The sequence below is a fragment of the Drosophila busckii genome, chromosome 2R (genome assembly GCF_011750605.1).
Source record: "Drosophila busckii strain San Diego stock center, stock number 13000-0081.31 chromosome 2R, ASM1175060v1, whole genome shotgun sequence".
In the NCBI taxonomy this organism is placed as follows: domain Eukaryota; kingdom Metazoa; phylum Arthropoda; class Insecta; order Diptera; family Drosophilidae; genus Drosophila; species Drosophila busckii.
This window is the reverse complement of record NC_046605.1, coordinates 6657662-6679457: the sequence shown is the minus strand read 5'-3', so window position 1 is coordinate 6679457 and position 21796 is coordinate 6657662. Positions and strand designations below refer to the sequence as shown.

At 41.8% G+C, this 21796-nt stretch overlaps 5 protein-coding genes across 5 annotated transcripts; 4 read left to right on the top strand and 1 right to left on the bottom strand.

Moving 5' to 3' along the window:
• The first annotated feature begins 417 nt into the window (after window positions 1–417).
• Window positions 418–1633, top strand: LOC108597005. Its single transcript, XM_017983282.2, has one exon. The coding sequence runs from the start codon at window positions 540–542 to the stop codon at window positions 1476–1478; it is 939 nt and encodes a 312-aa protein (XP_017838771.1). The 5' UTR covers window positions 418–539; the 3' UTR covers window positions 1479–1633.
• A 163-nt stretch (window positions 1634–1796) lies between these two features.
• Window positions 1797–3521, top strand: LOC108595336 (GPI mannosyltransferase 2). Its single transcript, XM_017980555.1, has 2 exons — window positions 1797–1907; window positions 2002–3521. Exon 2 carries the CDS (start codon window positions 2005–2007, stop codon window positions 3349–3351), a length of 1347 nt encoding a protein of 448 aa, XP_017836044.1. The 5' UTR covers window positions 1797–1907; window positions 2002–2004; the 3' UTR covers window positions 3352–3521.
• A 118-nt stretch (window positions 3522–3639) lies between these two features.
• On the top strand, window positions 3640–4756 carry LOC108597204 (uncharacterized protein C1orf43 homolog). The gene is made up of 2 exons (XM_017983642.2): window positions 3640–4218; window positions 4281–4756. The coding sequence occupies exons 1-2, from the start codon at window positions 3677–3679 to the stop codon at window positions 4696–4698; spliced, it is 960 nt and encodes a 319-aa protein (XP_017839131.1). The 5' UTR covers window positions 3640–3676; the 3' UTR covers window positions 4699–4756.
• LOC108597203 (glyceraldehyde-3-phosphate dehydrogenase) lies at window positions 4691–5906 on the bottom strand. Its single transcript, XM_017983641.2, has one exon. It carries the CDS (start codon window positions 5831–5833, stop codon window positions 4754–4756), a length of 1080 nt encoding a protein of 359 aa, XP_017839130.1. The 5' UTR covers window positions 5834–5906; the 3' UTR covers window positions 4691–4753.
• A 3836-nt stretch (window positions 5907–9742) lies between these two features.
• Window positions 9743–11938, top strand: LOC108595069 (succinate dehydrogenase [ubiquinone] flavoprotein subunit, mitochondrial). Its single transcript, XM_017980214.2, has 2 exons — window positions 9743–11442; window positions 11491–11938. The coding sequence occupies exons 1-2, from the start codon at window positions 9812–9814 to the stop codon at window positions 11819–11821; spliced, it is 1962 nt and encodes a 653-aa protein (XP_017835703.1). The 5' UTR covers window positions 9743–9811; the 3' UTR covers window positions 11822–11938.
• The last annotated feature ends 9858 nt before the right edge of the window (window positions 11939–21796 follow it).

Genomic DNA, 21796 nt, shown 5'->3' with positions numbered 1-21796 from the left:
CATATTTTGTATTGTATGCTTCAGTTGAACCGCTTGGCATCAATCTGATTATTTTGATATATGAATATTATTTGAGACTTGGATAAAATTAAACTCCATTTGCATGTTTGCATGGACAATTGTGTATTTTGAAAGACAAAGCGCAAAAACTTGACTTGTTCATGCCCTCTATATATATTTTCGATTTTGCTGCTGTTGGGCCTTCAAGATTGTTAAAGGCTCTTCAGCTTAGCATTAAGCAGCATTATATTCAACAAACACCTATGTATTAACATGTGTACTTTACCAAAAGCAACAACCGCTGTAATTCCAATTTATCAATAAACTTTATAAATGAAATTTACAAAATGTACAACCAAGTACACTTTGGTTTTCAAGCTGATTGTTAAACGTTGCCTCAACCAACTATTTTCTAAAAACTAATAAATTCACTTGGAGAAATTGTGTAAATTATTGTGATTTAAAAATTATTATTTAGTGTAGCCAATTGAACAGTTGCAAATATTGTTCGCCTCACGATCGACATACACTTTGGTGGCATGATAGCGCGTAATGAGAGATCTTCAGCAGCAGCTGCTAATAGATCTTTGGCCATTACAAATCAGAATCGACGTCAGACAGATGTGACACATGGCAAATTAGCGGCGCCGCTCGTAGCACACGCCGGAACACGTCGACGTATCGGTGGAGATGGGGATGGTGGCTCTGCTGACTGGCGCAAAAAACGGGAGCCACCATCGCCGCCACGTCGCTCAGAGCAACCCACCATTGCCTCTACATTGCGTGCCGCCAGCAATCGCAAGAGAGTAGCGACAGAGAAGCCGACGACGCCGCGAAAGACGCGTGGCTCCGCTAATGGGGATAAGATTACAGATCGCTACAGCACAAACACCAAGTCAAAACAGTTGGAACGTGTATATTTGGGCCCTCCACGTAAGAGTGCCGGCGGTGTGTTGAAACAAAAGAAGGATATTGTGGATATCACTAGTGCTATCAGAGTCGAGGATGAATTAGCTGCGCCCATAGCTGTGCCGCCAGAACTCTTAGAAAGAGGCATACAAACAAATGAAGCGGAGATTGCTAATCATGATCTACTCGTTGGAGACATTAAGCTTTTGCTGCCGTCGGCGCAGCTGGTGCAAGAAATTGAAAAAAGTCGGCGCAGCACAAAAGCGAAGTTGGATCGCCAAATGCAGCGCAAGTTTGCGTCTCACGAGGAGGATGAGGAGCAGCATTTGGATGAGCTCAAGGAGTTTATGGAGCGCAATTGTGTGAGAAAGCGCGTTCCTAAAAAGCCGCCACCAGCGCTTTTGCCCAATTACGATCCAAATCAATTCAGAAACGTATTCAAGTCCATGGATGAATTCTTTACACATGACGTACCCAAGGCTGAATCAATTACCAATATTAAAGATCGCATTAAACGCAAGGAAACAGAGCTTATGAGTATGTTCGATGATGTGGATAGCAAGATCTAGAGCATATTAAAATTTTCTGTTAAATATCCAGTTTTAGATTTGAGAGTATGTAGTATGTGCCATGTCTATTAAGAGTTTCAGTGTCAAATTCATATTTTTATTAATGGGTTGATGCTTAAGCTCTTAAGTCTCTGCGAATATACATTTTAAATTGCTTAACAGCCAAGCGTCTTTTAAATTAAAAAAAAAAAACTGTGTGTGACCAGATGGAAAATATGTTGTAGCGGCGCCTATCGAGCACCTATCGAACTGATATCGAAAACTCATTTTATTTGTTTTGTTTTTATTTAGATTTTATTTTTTGACAAACTAGCCGGCTAGTTTAGTGTCAAGTTCAATGTAGTATTAACACTTGACACACTCCGAAAAAAATCTTCATTATCAATACAAGTATCACCTTAACTACAGCAACATATCAAACAGCAATAAGTAAGTAGCTGGAATTTGTCTCGTGAATCATCTGATTCACCTGATTCACTGAAATCTATTAAATAGATAATTCTAATTATACTTATCCAAACAGAAAATGACACTAAAGGTTACAAAACTAGCGCTTGCGAGCCGTCTCATTGTACTGGGCGTGCAACTGTTGGCCAACATCATAGTGCCGGATCATAAGCCCGATGTGTTTAGAATGCCGACGCCCAACTATACCACAGGCTCTGTACCACTGCTAGATAAGCTGGTGCAGTACTCTTTGGGCGGTCTGCGGCATTGGGATGGCGAATACTTCTTACATATAGCCAACTATCTGTATACATACGAGAACACACTGGCCTTTTACCCCCTCTACCCAGTTGTGGTGCGATACGTGGCACTCGCTTGCTATTCACTCAGAATGCCACTATCACTGTACTCACTTACATTTGTCGTGGCTGTCGTGCTGAATGTGTGGCTCTTCTGTGAGGCGGCTAACATGCTCTACCAGCTTACGCAATGCGTCTTCAATGATCTAAACAAAAGCTGGCATGCGGCGCTTGTCTTCTGCTTCAATCCTGCAAGTATTTTCTTCAGCGCCATTTACTCGGAGTCGCTTTTTGCGTACGCCAGCTTTATGCTCATGCTGGAGTGCGTCAAGCCCAAGCAGGAGTTCAAGTATCTACGCATTTGTCTTAGCCTGACCGCCTGCCTCACATGCCGCTCCAATGGCCTGGTAGCGCTTGGCTTTCCTCTATACTTCTTTGTGCGCCGCCTTGTGCTCAGCTGCCATCCCAGGCGTCGTCGACAGATCATGAAGATGTCAATGGCCATATTGATTCCTCTAGTCATTTTACATACGTATTACTTCTATATATACCGACTGTACTGCATTCCCAGCAAGAAGTTGAAGCATCCGCAGAATATTCAGGACTATGCCAGCGAACGCAAGTATCTACTGTCGGGAAAAGGACCACTTGAATCTCCCTGGTGCCAGTATACATTGCCATTTCCATACAGCTATGTACAATCCAACTATTGGGATGTGGGATTCCTGCGTTACTATCAGTGGAAGCAGTTTCCCAATTTCATGCTCGCCCTACCCATGTTGGTCTTCATGCACTGGCATTGCTATAACTATCTTCGTCAGCTAATCACCAAGATCTGGCCACAAGCAGCCGCCTGGCGGGACGTGCTTAAAGCACAGAAGGCATTACCATTTGTACTGCACGGCACCTTCCTAACTCTTGTATGTGCACTCTTCGTACACATCCAGGTGTCGACGCGTTTATTGGCATCAGCCACGCCAATATTCTATTGGTTTGCCGCGGATTACTTGCCCAAGCCGCTGGCTTTGCTCTCATTGCGTTCTAAGGCAGGTGCTCTATTCGTTTGGTGCATTTTGTATGGCGCTTGCGGCACGGTTCTGTTTAGCAACAACTTTCCCTGGACATAAATTCAATGTGGATTGGCCAAAGCTTGTATTATAGCCAAAGAGACTGCACGTCCGTTAGTGTTAGATATTAGTACGTAAATAATTTTACATACATGCGCTTAAAGCCATGTGTTGACCACCAAAATGTAATAATCCTACACCGTAAATTGAAAATTGAATAAATGTTTGGAACACAAAAAGTACGCGCGTTCAATTTATCGATGAGCGCATACAATCGATAAGTCTGCAACCTACAACACACTGTCAGCCTTGCGTTTATTGAAACAAAACAGAAAAACCATAAAATCAAAACAAAGAGCAGGAAATTTATTAAAACGCCCTGAAAATGGAGCAGCTTTCGGGTGTTATGATAATTATCATCATAGGCGGCGGTGTGCTGACCTGTGTGATGCTCTTCATATTTGGAAAACGTCAGATAATGCGCTTTACGCTGCGAAGTCGTCGCGGTCCTCATGTGCCAGTGGGCAACGATGCTAAGAAGGGGCTGCGCCGAGAGATAGAACGTCGTCTGGACTGCATACAGAAAATAGCACAGGAACCGAAACTGCTATGGACTGATCCGGATAAGTATATTGTGCAGCCAGAGACGCAGGAGGAGCTGCCACCCTACTATTATCGCATGAAAGCTGTCGACGATGTCAAGCTGCTGGAATCGGAGATTGCACGAGCCGACGGCAGCACACGGCACGCACATGAAAGTCTACGAGCATTTTTACTAACGACACTCTCGGTGACGCTCAACGGCACTGGCCAGCGCATAATACATCAATTTTGCGATACATATGAGCATGCGCGTCACGATCCCAACTATTTTGGCAAGGATGAGTACGAGGCGTACCATCATTTGCTGCTAAAGCTAATGGAGGCGTAAGTGCAACTAATATGTCGTTTAGCATGTTCTTAAGCAAGTATCTTCTCCCTTTGTGTAGCGCCAAGCAGCTGAAGAACTACAACTCCAGAAAGCCATCGCCAGCGCGCACACCACGCAAACAGAAAATGCACTCGTTGCTTGATCCGGCACGTCTGCGTCCGCCACCACCCAACGTGGAATCAGCTAGCAGTGAAGTGACAGCTGGCCAGCATGCCAAGGTTAATATGACTCTGGGACTGCAGGGTGATGAATTGGTGTCAGCAGAATTGGCTACAAATCCACTGCATCTGCAGCCGCCTGCTGAACGAGATCTCATAATACGTAATCGCATAAAAACACCCACACTGGATGATATTGTAGTGGAGTCTGTGCCATCGGAGCAGTCGCAATGCAGCGATGCCACTGGAAACAATGCAGAGCATGAGATAAAGAGCATATCCTCGACACAGTTTCAGCGCAACTCAAGCGTAGTTTAAACCAAAAGTTAATCTATATTTAAATTTAGTTCATACAATTAAATCGCTTTAGCTACTATTTGTCCTTCTTGCATTTGTCCTTTTCAGCCTGCTTGGCTGCACACTTGTCTTTCTCGGCCTGCTTGGCGGCACACTTGTCCACTGTCTGCGCATAGATGCAAAGGTCTATCAAGCGATTGGAGTAGCCGGTTTCGTTGTCATACCACGCTATGAGCTTGACAAAATTGTCGTTCAGAGCAATGCAGGCTCTAGCATCAAAAACGGAAGCATATGTCGAGCCATTGAAGTCTGTGGATACCACCTCATCGTCAACGTAGCCCAAAATGCCTTTCAGCGGACCACTTGCTGCCTGCTTGATAGCTTCCTTAATATCATCCATCTTGGCGGCACAGCTCAAACGACAAGTCAGATCCACTACGGATACGTTGACCACAGGCACACGAAAAGCCATGCCTGTCAGCTTGCCATTCAGAGCAGGTATCACCTTGCCCACAGCCTTGGCGGCGCCTGTGGAGGCGGGTATAATGTTGCACATACCGCTGCGTCCATCACGCCAAAGTTTGGCGCTGGGCCCATCGATGATCTTCTGTGTAGCAGTGACAGCGTGAACTGTTGTCATCAGTCCCTCAACTATTTCAAAATTCTCGTGTATTACTTTGGCCACTGGCGCCAGGCAGTTGGTGGTGCAGGAAGCGTTTGATATGATCTTCATGTCCGGCTTGTACGTATCCAAATTGACGCCGCATACAAACATGGGCGCATCTGATGAAGGTGCCGATATGACAACTTTTTCGGCGCAAGAGTCCAGATGAGCCTGTGCGGTCTTAAGCGTTGTCATGCGCCCGGTGCAGTCGACAACCATCTTAACGCCCATATCTTTCCATTTGATCTGCTTAGCATCCGCCTGCTTGCTCAAGCAAATTTTGTTACCATCCACAATTAGACTATTGCCATCAACGCAGATCTTTTTCTGGAAAGTGCCATGTGTTGAATCATAGCGCAGCATATAAGCCATGTACTGCGGATCCATGAAGGGATCATTGATGGCCACCACTTTGGCATCGCGGCGCAGCAGCGTCTGGCGCAAAAAGATGCGCCCAATGCGCCCAAAGCCGTTAATACCAATGGCACTCATGATTGCAAACGATTGTCCACAAAATATAATCGCTCTGAAAAATATTACTTTAATTTATTGACAGTTAAGGCTTTGAGTGAAGCTCTTTAAATTAAGTTGTGCTAATAAGCTTTGAGTTTAAAACGCAATGCGTGTCGAGTTGCCTTTCAATTGAAGAGTCTAGGTAAAGTGCTAGCCTTTTGAGAACTTTGTTGGTTAACCAAACAAGCCAGGCAGGCACACATGAAAAGGCTGCTGTGAAATCAATTACAAGCGGAAAGCACTATACATACATAGTATACACTTATATGTTGGCTCTGAATGGGTCTGTAGTTTTGGCAGTTCAGCTAAAACCCAAGGCACACACATGCTTAAACACAAATCACGCTTCTAGCCATAAAACTTACAAAGCAGCAGCTTGGCTGCCAATATATGTACATATATATATATGTTTCTCAGTCTGTGCTGCCACAGCCTGCGCATAATTAAGTCCATGGCTATAAAGCAGGCCAAAGGCAAGATTGAAGTGAGTTTCAAGCGTCTAGAGAATAGGACTACGTGTATATAGGATATAGAGCATTGGCCAGTCGTCTGCACTTAACAATTTGATTTGCAGCTGCTTTAGCATATGCCTACTAAGACGTTTTCAATTGGGTCCGCATTGTTATTAGTTTTGCCAATTTTTTTTTATTGAATAGACAAACACTCACATGTGCGTACATAAATCAATCGTTTGTAGCCACCTGTCAGTTCCAGGCGCTCTATTTTAGCCACAAATATGCAAATGTCTGTCTTCTGTGTATGTGTGTGCGTGTGTGTGCCCCGGGCGCCATTACTCACCTTTTGTGTGCTGGCCAACATGCATAGCTGATGGATTTGGCGTAGCACAAATTGCTGCTACAAAATGTGAAGAGCATCTTTGCCCATTGGGAGCATTGCCAAAAGCACTTTGTGCGTCTTTTTTGAGCCTAAGGCATTCAAATTGAAGCTTGGCGTGTTCTAGTTTTTATAGCTTAAGCAACTGCAGCTACAAACTTTATAGATTGACAAGTTTACTTAGGCGAAAGAGTTACAAAAACTCTTGGCAACATATTGCGTTAGCAACATGTGGCTAAGCAACATGCAGCCAGCCAAAACACGACGCCTACGCAAGCTTCTCTCTCTCGCGCTCTGTCTCTCTCTCTCTCTCTCTCTCGTGGTGGCACTCTTAGCAATTGTTGCTCTCGGTTAGCGTGTGGAGCCTTTTAGTCCTTTGCTGTGGTGAGTTTTGGCCCGCACCAAAAATGGGGGCGCTGATTACGAAATTGTTGGAGTTTAACAACAAAAAGAATGCAGAACTAACTTACACATGCTTGTGCTGGCTTGCGGGGGGTATTAAAAAAACATTTCATTTAAAAGTAGATTTGCTATAGATTTTATAAACATTGGCCTTGTGCACTACAAGAGTAAATTGTATGCATCGAAGCGATCAAACCACATGCAGCCAATTTTAAATCACAGCTGGAGTTTGTGTAAAAGTTTTAGTTATTGTCAGAGAGTCACAGGCACAGCGGAAACGGAAATTCATTGCCAGGCAGACATTGTTGTGTCACGTCCTTATTTTATTTTTACAATTTTCTTACATTTTTATTTTCAAATTTATGCGCGAAACTTTGCAATTGCAACTGCAACGACAGTAAACAAAAGTTTTGCCAGCGGCAAGGTTAAAAACTTGCATAAAGTTATTTTTAAAAACGTGCTCAAATGAAATTCTTGATGCATATGCATTAAGCTATAAAAAAATGTCAACAAGTTTAGCTGCTTTAATATAACAATTTCCATGCCTCAAGAGCTCATAATATTTGTCGACTTGGCACAACTTCGAATCGAAAGCTCCCAAGTACATTTACACATACGTATCTAGTTTTATTATTTTTTGGGGCCGCATATTTAATGTGCCTCATGGGTCGCTTTAGCATGTATTTATGTGCCACTTGTTGTTGTACGGCAGCATAAATAACGTCACATTACTAACTAGTGGCACTTTAAGAACCAATAACATTAAAGCCAAGACTATAAAACTAACTTCGGTTAGGATGTCAGCGCAGCTTTGAAAATTGTCAGCGCAAATTGTTTTTGGCAAGCGTTGACAACTTTAAGTCGATGTGGGGCCACCATACAGCGCAGATAATTTCTCTTGCCATAAGCATAATGCTGACAACAGCTGCAGATAATGTTGCCGAAGATGATGATGTTCGTGTTAAGCATATTGAAAATTAATGGTTGTTGCAACACCAGCTGGCGAAACTGGCTGCTTGTGTGGCAAAGCTATTGATGCTGCCAGCAGTTATTTGCTGTTGGCCCAAAAAAGCAGCAAACGCAGCAGCATTGAGAGCCTTGAATGCAAATTGAATTGTCAAATACAAGCTTGCCTGGAAGAACAATGCAGCGAACAAAAGCTGGCAGCTAATTGTGCGCTCAAGTGCAGGCATGACCAAAAAAAGACACACAAAGTGAGAGACAGAGCAATAGCAAGTGCTCTTTACACTGATACAGGATGCACGAGTGGCTCTAAAATGAAATTAAATTCAATGCAAGAGCCTAAAACTCTTTTGAGCTGCATTTTCCGACGAAAACTTGCAAATGGTAACAAGCAATGAATGAAACTTGAAAAGTTTCAATGTGTAACCAAGAAGGCTGTAAAGCTTCAACTATTTGTATGACAATTGTTGAATTTTTGGACAAAACTTTTGGCCTACTTGTCACTTAAATAGCAAATTGAAAGCGCTTACACTTTTTATTAATTAAACTTGAAACATGCGACCGCAGCAATTAATCGAAACAAGTGCAATGTGAAGCGGACTGTTGATTTTAGTGTAAAACGTGCTGTCGCATCAGTTGAACGCTGTTAACTGTTAAGTGCAGCACATGACGTATACGTAATATTTATGGACAAGTAGTCGAACTGTACGTATACGTAATGTCATAAGAGCCAAAATGTCATGAAATTTCATTACATTTCAAGTTGTATCGTCAGCTAAACCAATTACATTTGCACGCCAGCAACCAAACAGCAACAACAACATCAATGTCAGCAGCAAATGTTGAACGGAAACGGAAGCCACAAGAGCAGCAACAGTGGCAGCAGCAGCAGCAGCAGCAGCAGCAGTTGCAGTTAGTAGAAAAATGCGCACATTTGAGTAAATGACATTGAAAAACAACGGCCAGCAATAAAGAATTGTCAACGAGTTACAGCTGCAGCAACTGTTTGGCATTAAAGTGATTTATTTTCAGCAGCAGCAGCAGCAGCAGCAACATTGTGCGTATAGTTAAATAAAAACAACTTGTAAATAAGTAAGAAAATTGAAAGTGAAGTGTGTAAGTGATGCCACGTCACTTGCTAGTCAAAAGCGGCAGCAGCAAATGTTTGACCCGCTTGCCTGTCAAAAACTCATTTATTATTTAAATAGCCGCCCCAACAGCAACAACAACCAAAACAACAACAACAGCAAACAGACAAGAGCAGATAAAATGCCAGTCAGGCCCATGGCTGCTCATTTATTTTTATTATTTTCATTTTTTTTCGGGTAGCTGTCAACTTAGGCAGCTGCTGCTGCTGCTGCTGCTGTTTCTGCAAGTTTTTGGCGAAGGTGGCAAAGCCGCATAGGACACTCGGCACAATTTGCTTGTATTGTGTAGTCGAAATTGCAATTGGGATGAGAGCGCGACGCGCACGAAAAACTTTTTATATTTTGTGCTGAAAAGGAAAATTGTTGAGAAAGTTAACCTACAGAAATTGAACAATAGCTCAAAAGCAGAGGCGCAATTCGTATAAATCTTGACGCTTAGATTGGCCTTAACGCGGCGAATTAATCAGCAAAGCTTGGCCATAAATTTTGCTTCATTAGGAGTGAAAACGACATTCATTGCTTTGTTTTTAAAGCTCATTTTGTAATTACATATACTACAGTTGACAACAAATAATTTCAAACACACATTTTATTTTAATACAAATTCCAGATGAAGCGCTTTTTAGCACGTCCCAGAGTGTTGGCCAAGTTGTCAGCACTGCAGCAACTGGAGCGCAGTTATCACATAACACATGGCAGGCAACAGGCAAAGGTTATGGCCGATGCCATAGCAAAGGAATATCCTGTTGTGGATCATAAGTACGATGTGATTGTAGTGGGTGGCGGCGGCTCGGGGCTGCGTGCAGCCTTTGGATTAGTGGAGGAGGGCTTCAGCACGGCGGTCATAAGCAAGTTGTTTCCCACGCGCTCACATACAATTGCAGCTCAGGGTGGCATCAATGCAGCGCTGGGCAATATGGGCGAGGATGACTGGCGCTGGCATATGTACGATACGGTCAAGGGCAGCGACTGGCTGGGCGATCAGGATGCCATACACTATATGACTCGCGAGGCGCCGCATGCGGTTATTGAGCTGGAGAACTATGGCATGCCCTTCTCACGCACCGACAAGGGCAAGATCTATCAGCGCGCCTTTGGCGGCCAGAGCTTGCATTTTGGCAAGGGCGGGCAGGCGCACAGATGCTGCGCCGTGGCGGACCGCACAGGACACTCGCTGCTGCACACGCTGTACGGGCAATCCTTGAGCTATGACTGCAACTACTTTGTGGAGTACTTTGCGCTGGACTTGCTGTTTGACGGCGATAAATGTTGTGGCGTCATGGCGCTCTGCATCGACGATGGCAGCTTGCATAGGTTTCGTGCACAGAATACGGTGATTGCTACGGGTGGCTATGGGCGCGCCTTCTTCTCCTGCACCTCGGCGCACACCTGCACAGGCGACGGCAATGCGATGGTAGCGCGTCAAAATCTGCCTGGGCAGGATATGGAGTTTGTGCAGTTTCATCCCACAGGCATTTATGGTGCGGGCTGTCTGATGACCGAAGGCTGCCGTGGCGAGGGCGGCTTTCTAGTCAACTCCAAGGGCGAACGCTTTATGGAACGCTATGCGCCCACTGCCAAGGATTTGGCCTCGCGTGATGTCGTCTCGCGCTCTATTACTGTGGAGATTATGGAGGGACGCGGCTGTGGGCCCAACAAGGACTATGTGCATCTGCAGCTGCATCACTTGCCGGCCAAGCATTTGGCCGAACGCTTGCCGGGCATTTCCGAAACAGCTATGATATTCTCCGGCGTAGATGTCACCCGTGCGCCCATACCCGTGCTGCCTACAGTGCACTACAACATGGGCGGCATTCCAACCAATTACAAGGGTCAAGTGTTAACGCTGGATGAGCAGGGCTGTGATAAAATTGTGCCTGGTCTTTATGCTGCGGGCGAAACTGCTTCCAGTTCAGTGCATGGCGCTAATCGCTTGGGCGCCAATTCACTGCTAGATTTGGTTGTGTTTGGACGCGCTTGTGCCAAGACCATTGCCGAGGAATGCTGCCCAGGCACGCCAGCGCCTTCGCTTAGCGATAATGCGGGCGAGGCGTCTGTGGCCAACTTGGATAAAATACGTTATGCCAAAGGGTTGATAAACACCGCAGATCTGCGCCTGGAAATGCAAAAGGCCATGCAGCAGCACGCGAGCGTCTTTCGCGTTGGTCCTGTGCTGCAGGAAGGCGTCTGCAAAATGGGCGAGATTTATAAAAAGTTCAAGGATATACGTGTTACGGACAGGTGCGTCACTAAACAAACTGTGCACATTTAAAATGGTTTCTATTGCAGATCGCTAGTATGGAACTCCGATCTCATTGAAACACTGGAGCTGCAAAACTTGCTAATCAATGCACAGATGACTATAGTGGGTGCCGAGGCGCGCAAGGAGTCGCGCGGTGCGCATGCACGTGATGACTTTGACAAGCGCATGGACGAGTACGACTACAGCCAGCCCTTGGACAAGCAAGAGAAGAAGCCCATTGAGCAGCATTGGCGGAAACATTCGCTCGCTTGGGTGAATTGCGATACTGGCGAAACGACGCTCAAGTATAGGCCAGTCATAGACGAGGTGCTGGACAAGGATGTGGAGACAGTGCCGCCAGTAATACGCACCTATTGAGTAAAACTTAATGTATGTTTACTACTATTTAGTAGCTGCTGCTACTTTTTACACATGCTACTGCTAAATTAGCTGTATGTACGTTTTAGAATAAAACTAATTTATTTATTTATTTCATTGCTGCATTTGTTGAAGATGCGCGGCTCTTAAACTTTTATGATTCATTCGTTCTGCTTAAACTTTACGACATTCTGCTGCTTGGCATTTGCTGTCGCTTGCTTAATTTAAATTTAAGTACAATTTATGTACTAAAATGTTGACAATTTATGTGTGACATTTTTTTGTGTCTTATCGCCCCCAGTCCTATATATGCTTTATATAAATGTGTTGCTCTTTTCTGCATAAATAATTGTTTATAAGCACGTGCACAAACAGCAGACAGCAAACGTTGGTAGCGCCACATGCAAAGCTAAAGTTGAGTGGAGCGAAGCGTCAAGTGGCAGCAGCAGCTAGCGGGTGGTAAAGTGGCAGACTTAGACAAGCGACATGGCAACACTGTCTGTGACTTGCGTGACCAAAAAAGTGCAAGGAGTGATAAATAACAATAGCATATAAGTATGTAGATATTACAGGCCTGGGGGTAAGTGAGCAGCACTAAAACCATCTACGTGTCTTCAACAATTTAGCGCGGAGAGCAAACAAAGTTGTTGCAAGTGCTTTTTATTTTTTGTTTTGAGCCATGCAGTTTATCAAGTTGTTTACGTAGGTGAAATAAACAGCTAAGACATAGCTGAGTTGTTGGCCAGACAATGATGAGCTTGAAGTTATGTTTCGTATATAATAAAGTTGTGCATAAACTTTTGGCATGAAGACATTGAAAAGTCAGGCTACGGCTATATATCTGACTTTAAATATTAAGCACATAGCCTTGGCCTAAGCTAGTACAATACACAAAGCAAACAAATAATATTAACACATTCAGCTGCTTATCAGCAAAAGGAAAATGCAATTTCCACACATGTCCTTTCTAATCTGCCTGCTGACCTTCTTTGGCATAGCATGGCAATTGTCTGTTTGCTGCAGCAAATGTACAGAACGCGAGATTAAACTAGATATAATATATGCAATGCTAGCATATAGCCTGGGGCTGCCACTTATCCTACCTGTGTGTATGTGCATGTCCTTGCTGCTGGCATTGTATAACTGCAGCTAAAAATAAACATAAATGTAAATATGCAGCGGCTTGAGTAGCAGCAGCAGCAGCAGCAGCTCTTTTAAAATAATTTGAATAACTGCCGACACACACAAGCAGGCATTAAATCTACACACACACGCACACAACAGTAACTTGTGTGTAAATATGTGCACAGTACGCATTAAACATCTCCCTTTTGTGCTGTTGACTTGCTCTGGCCAAATGTACATAAACAACAACAAGACGCACAATAAACTCTTAGCTTAGCTAATAAATAAGCTAAGACGCACCCACATACGCACACATGTCAACATGTCAGACAATCATTCATTAAACAATATTTGTCTACTTAATTAAGCGTTCAGTTTGATGTCAAGGCTAACGGATTCTTTGCATATTTAATGTTTAGTTTAATGGCATTGCCTTTCATTTATAGCGCATTGCTTAGCTCCATTAATAATTCATTTTAATTCAAATAAATTAAATGTACTAATACCCTAGCCCAGCAATACAATGGGGAATATATTTAAAATGCGTAATTTAAAACTTGCATTTTAAACTCTAGACAGTACTTTAAGCTTCGTTTTTTTTATGCAGCATTTGTCACAACATCAACACAATTATACACCACAAATTTTAATTTGCATTATAATTTATACTTAACCGCAAAATTGCGGCAGAGCTTTATTCACTATACGCATGAGTGCATACGCATAACTTTTATTGAATTAAATATTCAAGATTTGCAATTTAATTAAGAGCTGTTAATACTACTTATCACAAGTTTTGCTTTGTCAAGTATCATGCGTTGCGTATACGTAATATGCAAATATCAAACATGCTGAAAGCTTCCCAACTTGCCGCATTTGTTGAAGCAAATCTGCCTAAAAAAAACGAAATGGAAACTTGCAAAAAAAACTAAAAGCAACAGCAAAGCGGCAAACACTGCAAAATTCTACATAATCCACAAAGCGACAGCGTGGCAGCGCACAGCAAACAAAAAGCTTGAGCATGAGGGCCAACCAAAAAATATAAAACAAAAAGCCACAGGACAACAAGCGTATTGTGGCGCTTCAGTGCTGTTCATATCATATTTTATAAATCTGCTTTACAATGGGAATGAGGCTAAGCTCTTAATTGGCTATTGAGAACGTAGAAAGTTTGTGCAAGGCTTTAAATATAAATGTGTTGGCACAACGCGGCGTATGAATAATGTGGCGGACGTTGGAAAACAAATGGCAGCCGAAAAGTAAACGATTTGATTGGCATTCAATCTTCATAAAGTTGCGCGTAAGAAATTTATGCGTAGCCAATGCTTTCATTTTCAATTTAAACGTTTTGTCTGTCTTGAAATTTATAATAAATATATATGAACGCTATAAATTAAGCTATAATACATAAAATTTGTAGACTTCCAGTAAGGCAATTTTAATAAAATTATTTTGTTTCTTTAGTTAGTCGCTTCGCATTGTGCATAAATAAATATGTGTAGCAGATCCATCAGTCTTATGTTTATGTTCGATTACTCATACGCACTGTAGTCGCTTCGATGACTTCATAAAAGCATTTGATGGCCTCGAGGCAGGCAGCAAGAAAATTTGTATTAACGCGCAAAACGCGGTGTTGACTTTAATGCACATAAACTGTAATAACCACAGCTATTAGACCACTTGATGTCGCATGGGCGTGTCCAACAACAACAACAACAAGAACACGTAAAAAAGCGACTAACTTTTATTTTTTGTCGTGGTTGTTGTTCGATTACGAACATTTTTAACGCCTGCAATTAGGCCAGACGACAGCCAAAAATAATTTAGTTAATCGCGCGTGAAAATTGAACAGCCAGCAGTAGCAGCAGCAGCGAAAGCGACGTTAGCAAATTGTGTGTGGTTAAAATTCAGAGTTGAATGCACTGTGGATATTTTGACTACTTTTTCTAATGTTTCATGCATTTGTTAGCTGTGCTCAGCATAAGCTACAAGATCGCTCATTAATTTCTGCACTTTATAATCTTTGCAATTTGCCCATAGTAGTTTACCATGAGTTACACTGTTGCCCCAGCACATGGCTAATTATGGTGGCAAGCAGCTGAAGTTGGCTATAATATCGATTGGCAATCAGTGTGACAATGGGGTATTCATTTGTATTGGCAGGTGTGCAAGTTGAAACTTAACTTTGCTCTCAACAGACAACAGCTGCGGGTTTTACACCAAGCCACGCCCACTACGCCCACAGCAGTGAACTGTAATTTCAGGCACTGTAGTTTAACTGAATATGTGATGTGGGTTTTACTTTACGCCAGCACTGCCAGAAAAATCAGTTAACATATAAAACAGCTGCTGATACTCAAGCTTTGATTGCAGTGAGAATCTCTGCTGAAATTTAATTGCATGTTTTAAATTAAATTGTGCAGCATGTTGTAGCTAATTTTTTTAAGTGTACTGCAATAACTGTTGTGCGTGTACACAGAGCTTAAACGCAGCACACGTAACCGAGTGACAAGTGCAGGCGATTGCATGCTTGCTAGCTTAGCATTTATCATACGCCCCGTACGCTCGTATCTGTCTGCTCTATACGCTTATGCTGCGTTGCGCTTTTTAAACAGTTTTTCCACACTGCTATCAGCAATACGTGTTACAGTTTTAATTAAATACACAAGCAACTCAATCGATTTGCTGGTGCCTCTTTAAAGATTCTGGTGTGTGCTATGAAAATTGCATTATTTGCAGGAATAGCAATTATGGCGCAAACTGCTTTCTTAGCAATAAAGTGTGCCATAAAATATAAAAAATGCATATGCATATTATGCATACGCCTTGCTGACATGTCTGCCATAAATATTTGCACGTGGCCAGCGTTAAATTGGCAAAAACTGTCAGCTCCCAAGCGTTGGGAAGCCACTACTGCTACTCTACATTAATTTTGAATGCAGCTTATTTGCAGCTGGCTGGCTGCCTGGCTGGCACTTGTTTCGCTTGATGTGCAGCTTAAGTTACGCGCACCAAGAATTTATGTAAATTCAATTTATTAAAGCTGCTGCTGTAGCAACAGTTGCGCGCTATTTGTAAACTCGTTGCATGCAACCCAAGCCAAGTGTGGGTGTCAACAAAGTATATTAGCGCCACTTGGCGCGCTAATGTGCTGCAGTTAGTCTTAAGTTGAGCGTGTGTGTGCGTGAATTTGTTTATACATAAACAAGGCAATAAGCATACATCCTTTTCAAATGCTAGCGCTATAGCTTGGCATTGTAGCCTAATTGAGTGGGCGGCACTAGCAGCTTTAGCTGCTTAAGCTGCGGCTTTGTGCTTCATTATGTGGCTAAGGACTTCAATGCTTCGATGTCTGGCTTGTGACATGTCTCTGCTTTAGTCTTTGTCAGTATTGCGGCTTTGTGCTGCTTGCCCAAAAATCTACAGCTGCCAAAGGGCAATTAAAACTGACAGCTAAACAAAAATGTTCAAGCTCAGGCGCTGCTTGTTTAAATATGTATACAGTAGTGCTTAAGCGCACAGATACATACAAAGCATATCTAATTTGCATGTCAAGCGACGTGCCTGCAAAGTCCCAACAGTGATAAAGACAGTAAGTTCACACAGCCCCCTGCGCCTACCCGCAAGGCTTGCCAACTATTTGTTAGGTTTGACTTTACGCCCAACGCAGCACGTTGCTGCGCACACATAAATCAACGCGCTGTAGGCCTTGGGGACACTGGAGCTACCATTTTTGGATTGCTGCTGCTGCTGGCGCCAAGTTCGACAAGCTTCGCTATCTGTCGCAATTAAAATCGCCTACACATTTAATAGCAATAGACTTGCTAAAAAAAAAGATGCGATAAATAGAAAGCAGTCAAGCTGGCTGTTAGCTTGTTTATTGGCAGCGAGCGGAAGCGCAGCTGTGCCTTTGAAAATTTGTCAAATGATCAGCCATGAACAGTTTTTTTTGTCTTTATCTTTTTTTGCTAAGTTTAAGCTTTGCTAAGCAGCTGTCGGTTTGGCACTTTGCCCAGCAGCAGCAGCAGCCACAAAACATAAAGCATAAGCTCGACTCATTAGTGTGCCAAAGCAATGTCTAAATTCTCTTACACACACACACAAAGCATTTGCTGCGCATTAGATTGCGGCTAACGTGGCGTATGTGCAATGTGGCATTAAGCTGGAAATGATTTGAATAAATGATGCTCACAATGACAATGAGCATTTGTCAATAATTATTTTAATGGCATGCGCAGTTTGAAAAGCTTTTGTAATATTTATAGCACTAGCTTGCGCACTTTTATGTGTTTTAGCAAATCAAATATAAATTGTATAGGCAGGCATAATATCAAAGTAGGACTGACTACCTACAATTGTTATACAAGTCTGCACACGTTCGGCTCTCTCTCTCTCACTCTGCAAAATTAACTATTGTTGTGGTCTGGCTCGCTTGTCCTTTGTGTGTGCTCAGAATTATGGCGAATTCTCTTGACAATGAATGTTTGAGCACTGGAGCTTATATCTGCACAGTTTACAGTTCATTGGCAGTTGGGTCAAGTAAAATAAACCAAAAATTCCAATACGTTATTTTTTGCTGTGCAGCGGAAATGCAAAAAAATGCCAAAAAGTTTCAGCAGCTCACATTATGTGCAGAAGCTTAAGTAATAGTTATACGCTATAGATAAAAGCAATTGTCTCTGGCTGTCATACGCTCATGTGAGTCTCTCGATTTCGTGCAAAACGGAAATGAAACAAACCAGCTGCAGTCAAGTGCCAAATGGCAAGCAGTTTGGCAAAACAAAAAGGACTTTTGTACAAGTTTAAAGTCGGTTTACGTTAAACAAACTATAAGCGCAAGAGTTGTATATTGTAGTTTTTTATACAAGAACTAATCGACTGTTTCAACATTTTAGTTGGCCACAAATCAATATAAATTATAAATTAATAAGCACTTATAGTACATTACAAAAAAAAAAAACAATTATAAAATGTCTGTTCACAGCTCTTCGTGTTTGTATTGTTGCGTTTTGAAAACAATTGTTTAAGCTACTTACACAGCCCAACTCCCAAAGGCTTTTAGCCATTGCGTGTTTTTTGTTAAATTATACAGTTTGTAGTTTTTGCTTTAAAGCACTACAAGTCTTGGCAAGTGCTTTAATAAAATAAAGCAGCTTAAGTGCAACCCCTTTGGTTTGCTATGTTGCATCAAGATAACTGCGCAGTAATCATAGTGCAGGACCCTTAAGCAATTTGCATAAAATTGTGCAAACTGCTTAAAGACTTAATGCCAGGGTCAATAATCAGGCTTTAATAAACACAAGCAAAGGCGCGCAAATCACGCAGCTCGAGTGCAGCGCAACTTGAGTCCAAGGCAAATAATGTTGTTGTTCGCTATAGCAACTGGCAACATGAAACGGCAGACAGCAGACGAGGAGAGCGGGAAGCTGCTGCTGCAGTAATTAGAAATGCAAATGAAGCGCCAAGGCAAAACGCACTGCTGGTAACAACAGTCGGGCATATTTAGGATTCTTGTTTTTACATTTTTGGGCTGCTGAGCGCAACGAGCGGCGCATATTAATTACGGTGTGCTAGACTTGTGGTAATGTAGTTGCATGTCTGCATTGATTTTAAACTTAAAGCTAAGCACACATTTATATTTCAAAAGCTAACGCGCTTTGATTTGCTTTAAACCAATTGAACTTAAGACAAACAAGACTCAGTCAGCTGTAACATTTGTCAGGCATTGTGCGTACTCTTGAGGCGACACCAGCTTTCAAAATAAATAAAATCCAATTGCCAAATTGCTACACACACACACACACACGTGCGCATAAAATGCAAATGCTGTCATATGCAAATGGCAAGGACTAAGCTCAATGGTACACGCTCCTTGGGGTGTAGCCGAAGCAAAATACCAAAAAGCAGTAAATAAAATGCAGTTTAAAAAGCAAACAATTACAGTCCATTGTTAAATTGGTATGCACTCGTTAAATTATGTTTTGCAATATATATAAATAAATAATTTGACAATCTAGAAAGCTAAATTAAATGCACTTTACCTAAATCTACTATGCCATGTAAATCAAATCATAAACTGCAAAATTATGTGCTTTAGTGGTTCTAGTTGAAAGCTATCAACAAAGCTATTAAGTGGTAACCCTAAAGGGGTGGAGCGGGGTGCATGTGACCTAGCCCGCATATAAGAGAAAATACACAAAAATTGCATTGCATGCGGTAAACTATGAACATGGCATAAAATGTTGAACTATAAACAAATGAAGTGCATATGTGTATTTTGAATTCATAGATGTCGTTATAGTGGCAGCGCTTAAACGAGTTCTAATGCAGTTGACTTCGATATACACTTTTACTTTGAGATTTACATTACTATATATTCTTATTCAAACCAATTAGAAGACTTAGTCACTTCAATAAAGTGCCTCAAAGCAATACAAAATCATATTAAACATTAAAATCCAACATGAGAAAACTCAATAATATTTAACTTAAAAAGAACTAAATTCATTTTGAATCTATAAGCTGTATTTGAAACGAGTAAAGCGCTTGATGATATGAAAGTATCTCGTAGACACACAGGAGCAAGTAAGGTAAATATTTTATCAATTAAAGACACCAGGATGCGTTGTACATCAAAAATCAAAAGATACTTTGTAAATCAGCAACCAAAGATTGTGTATACATCAACAAATAACAAAAATGAGATGCAACTGAAGCAAACTGCATTATCAAGCAAAATTGAAAGTGTTTTATTTGAAATGCGATTTGAATTTTTTATCTTGTTTGAAAGCAGCAACAAATTGTCAAGCGCATTGAATTTTTTTCCACGCGCGACTAAAAGCACTTTTCACCTCTTTTCAGCTGATTGCGTGGGGTATAGCACGCACTGTTTGAAAATGGCCTAAAGGCAAATAAGCCACATGGTGACTGTCGGCGAAAAAAAGATGTTGTCAACGGCAATTTGTGCGCGGCGGCTGTTGGCAAACGTGTGTCAATAGCAAGTGCAGCAGCCGCAACGTTGATTTATGTGTGCTCAGAGTGGCGCCAAAGTTGGGTGGGGTTAGAGGTCAGCGCTGCTGTTAGCACATGCTTGTCAGAGAGTTGTGTGATTTACAAATTGTTGTAAAATGGCATTAATGAGAACAAAAGCAAGATGCTTAGCGAAGAGTTGAGAGCTTAAACTCATTAATTTTCAATTGCACGCTTAGCTCGTGCCTGTCATACAATATGCGCACTAATTAATGCTAGGCAATTAACTTAATTTATAAGCATTTGTGCCAGCTAGCGAACGTGACCTCCAACTCTAACTGCTGCACTCTGGCCAATTAGGCAGCTTCAACAGCATCGAAACTACTCGAAATCGAAATCTAAGCCAAAGTGTAGGGGCACTTTGTCAATCGCATTTGGGGTAATGCGAGTCAATCAATTGTTTGCTGTGCTCGCTTTGTTTTGCATATTAATTAATTAATTGGCAAGCTTAGATACGCAAACACTTTAAGTCTGCCTGCACAATAATAAATAAGGCTTAGAATAAAAAGGCTGCGGTGGCTTTCAAGCCCCCGATAAAGCAAACGCAATTGCCAAACAAGCGCGCCCTATATAGTATATAAGCCGCACTTGTTAACGGTTGTTCCCCCAAACATTTTCGCACTTTGGCACCCAAAGCTTTTCCGTAAGCTGTTTGCATTTATTCCAACAATCTCGTTGTATGATAAGCGAAAACGTTCTCGGGCACACAGTACAGAGTACATAGCTTGTTGAAACTTTTTACTTTTCGTCGCATTGGCAAATATTTGCGACTTGAAATATGCAGCATTATTTTGAGAGCAGTTTGGCTGGCAATAAATTCTCGCAATTGATTTTTGTAGTCCCAGGCTGCGTGCTTTGTTAAATTTTCAAAGCATTTGACTGACAAAATATGTAAATTTTATATATGTACTATATACATATATATATATATTTATTTATTGTTTTTGTTTGTGCATTTGGCATGTTTTATTCATGAATAGCGGCGACCCACGATAGGCCATTAACATTGCTTTTTACACATTTAAATATTTTAATACCAAGAAACAACAAGAATTCTCCAAATTTTTCAAGCAAAATATAAAAAACTTTTTGTTTTTGCGCTTTTTCACGCTTAAAACATAAACATAATAAACTTTTGTTGTGTACTTGGCATATGCTTCGATTTTATTTTTGCTTAAGACTATGCTAATTCCATTTATTTGGCGTTTAATTATTTTAATTTAACAACAATTTTGTAAACAATTATTTCCGCCTGCTGCTTTGTTTAGCGCAAATTAATAGATTTTGTTTGGGCGTAAGTGCGGGGACTCCCCGCATGACCAATCGCGCGTTAAGAGCAGCAATATATAATCTGATTTTATAGCTGAGCAGAGGCTAAGCAGGCAGAGTAGAGCAGCAGCAGCTATCAGAAATGTGTCTCTCTGCTTCAAATATTTTGTAATTTCCGTTGTGCGTCTGTCTGAGCAGCTGTTGACTTCCGCAGTGGGGGTGTCTTTAAGGGGTTAAGCCCGAGTAGCCAATGTCAAACCAATTATACAATATATACTTACAGACAGTCAAAAAGTAACTCATGGCCACACACGCCAGCAACAGAGCCCAGAGCCCAACAGTAAAGTCGACAACAATTAACTCTAAAGGCTTAGATATAAATCCAAGGTGCGTTAGTGCATACACGGAACTGCGTCGTAAGAAAAACGTGAAAAACGCCAGAGTCAAAAAGAAAAAACCATATGAAAAATGAATGAGGCGCACGCTACAACAATCATGGCCAACAGCAGCGGGAACACGAAATGTTTAAATGCGCTTAAGGTGTATGCGAAG

What these genes read in the sequence shown, in the direction of transcription:
- LOC108597005 (XM_017983282.2), top strand. Translation starts at nt 540, where the DNA reads ATGATAGCGCGTAATGAGAGATCTTCAGCAGCAGCTGCTAATAGATCT.
- LOC108595336 (XM_017980555.1), top strand. Translation starts at nt 2,005, where the DNA reads ATGACACTAAAGGTTACAAAACTAGCGCTTGCGAGCCGTCTCATTGTA.
- LOC108597204 (XM_017983642.2), top strand. Translation starts at nt 3,677, where the DNA reads ATGGAGCAGCTTTCGGGTGTTATGATAATTATCATCATAGGCGGCGGT. An exon ending in CTGCTAAAGCTAATGGAGGC is followed by an intron (nt 4,219 to 4,280) that starts GTAAGTGCAACT and finishes CCCTTTGTGTAG; the next exon opens with CGCCAAGCAGCTGAAGAACT.
- LOC108597203 (XM_017983641.2), bottom strand. Translation starts at nt 5,833, where the DNA reads ATGAGTGCCATTGGTATTAACGGCTTTGGGCGCATTGGGCGCATCTTT.
- LOC108595069 (XM_017980214.2), top strand. Translation starts at nt 9,812, where the DNA reads ATGAAGCGCTTTTTAGCACGTCCCAGAGTGTTGGCCAAGTTGTCAGCA. An exon ending in GATATACGTGTTACGGACAG is followed by an intron (nt 11,443 to 11,490) that starts GTGCGTCACTAA and finishes TTTCTATTGCAG; the next exon opens with ATCGCTAGTATGGAACTCCG.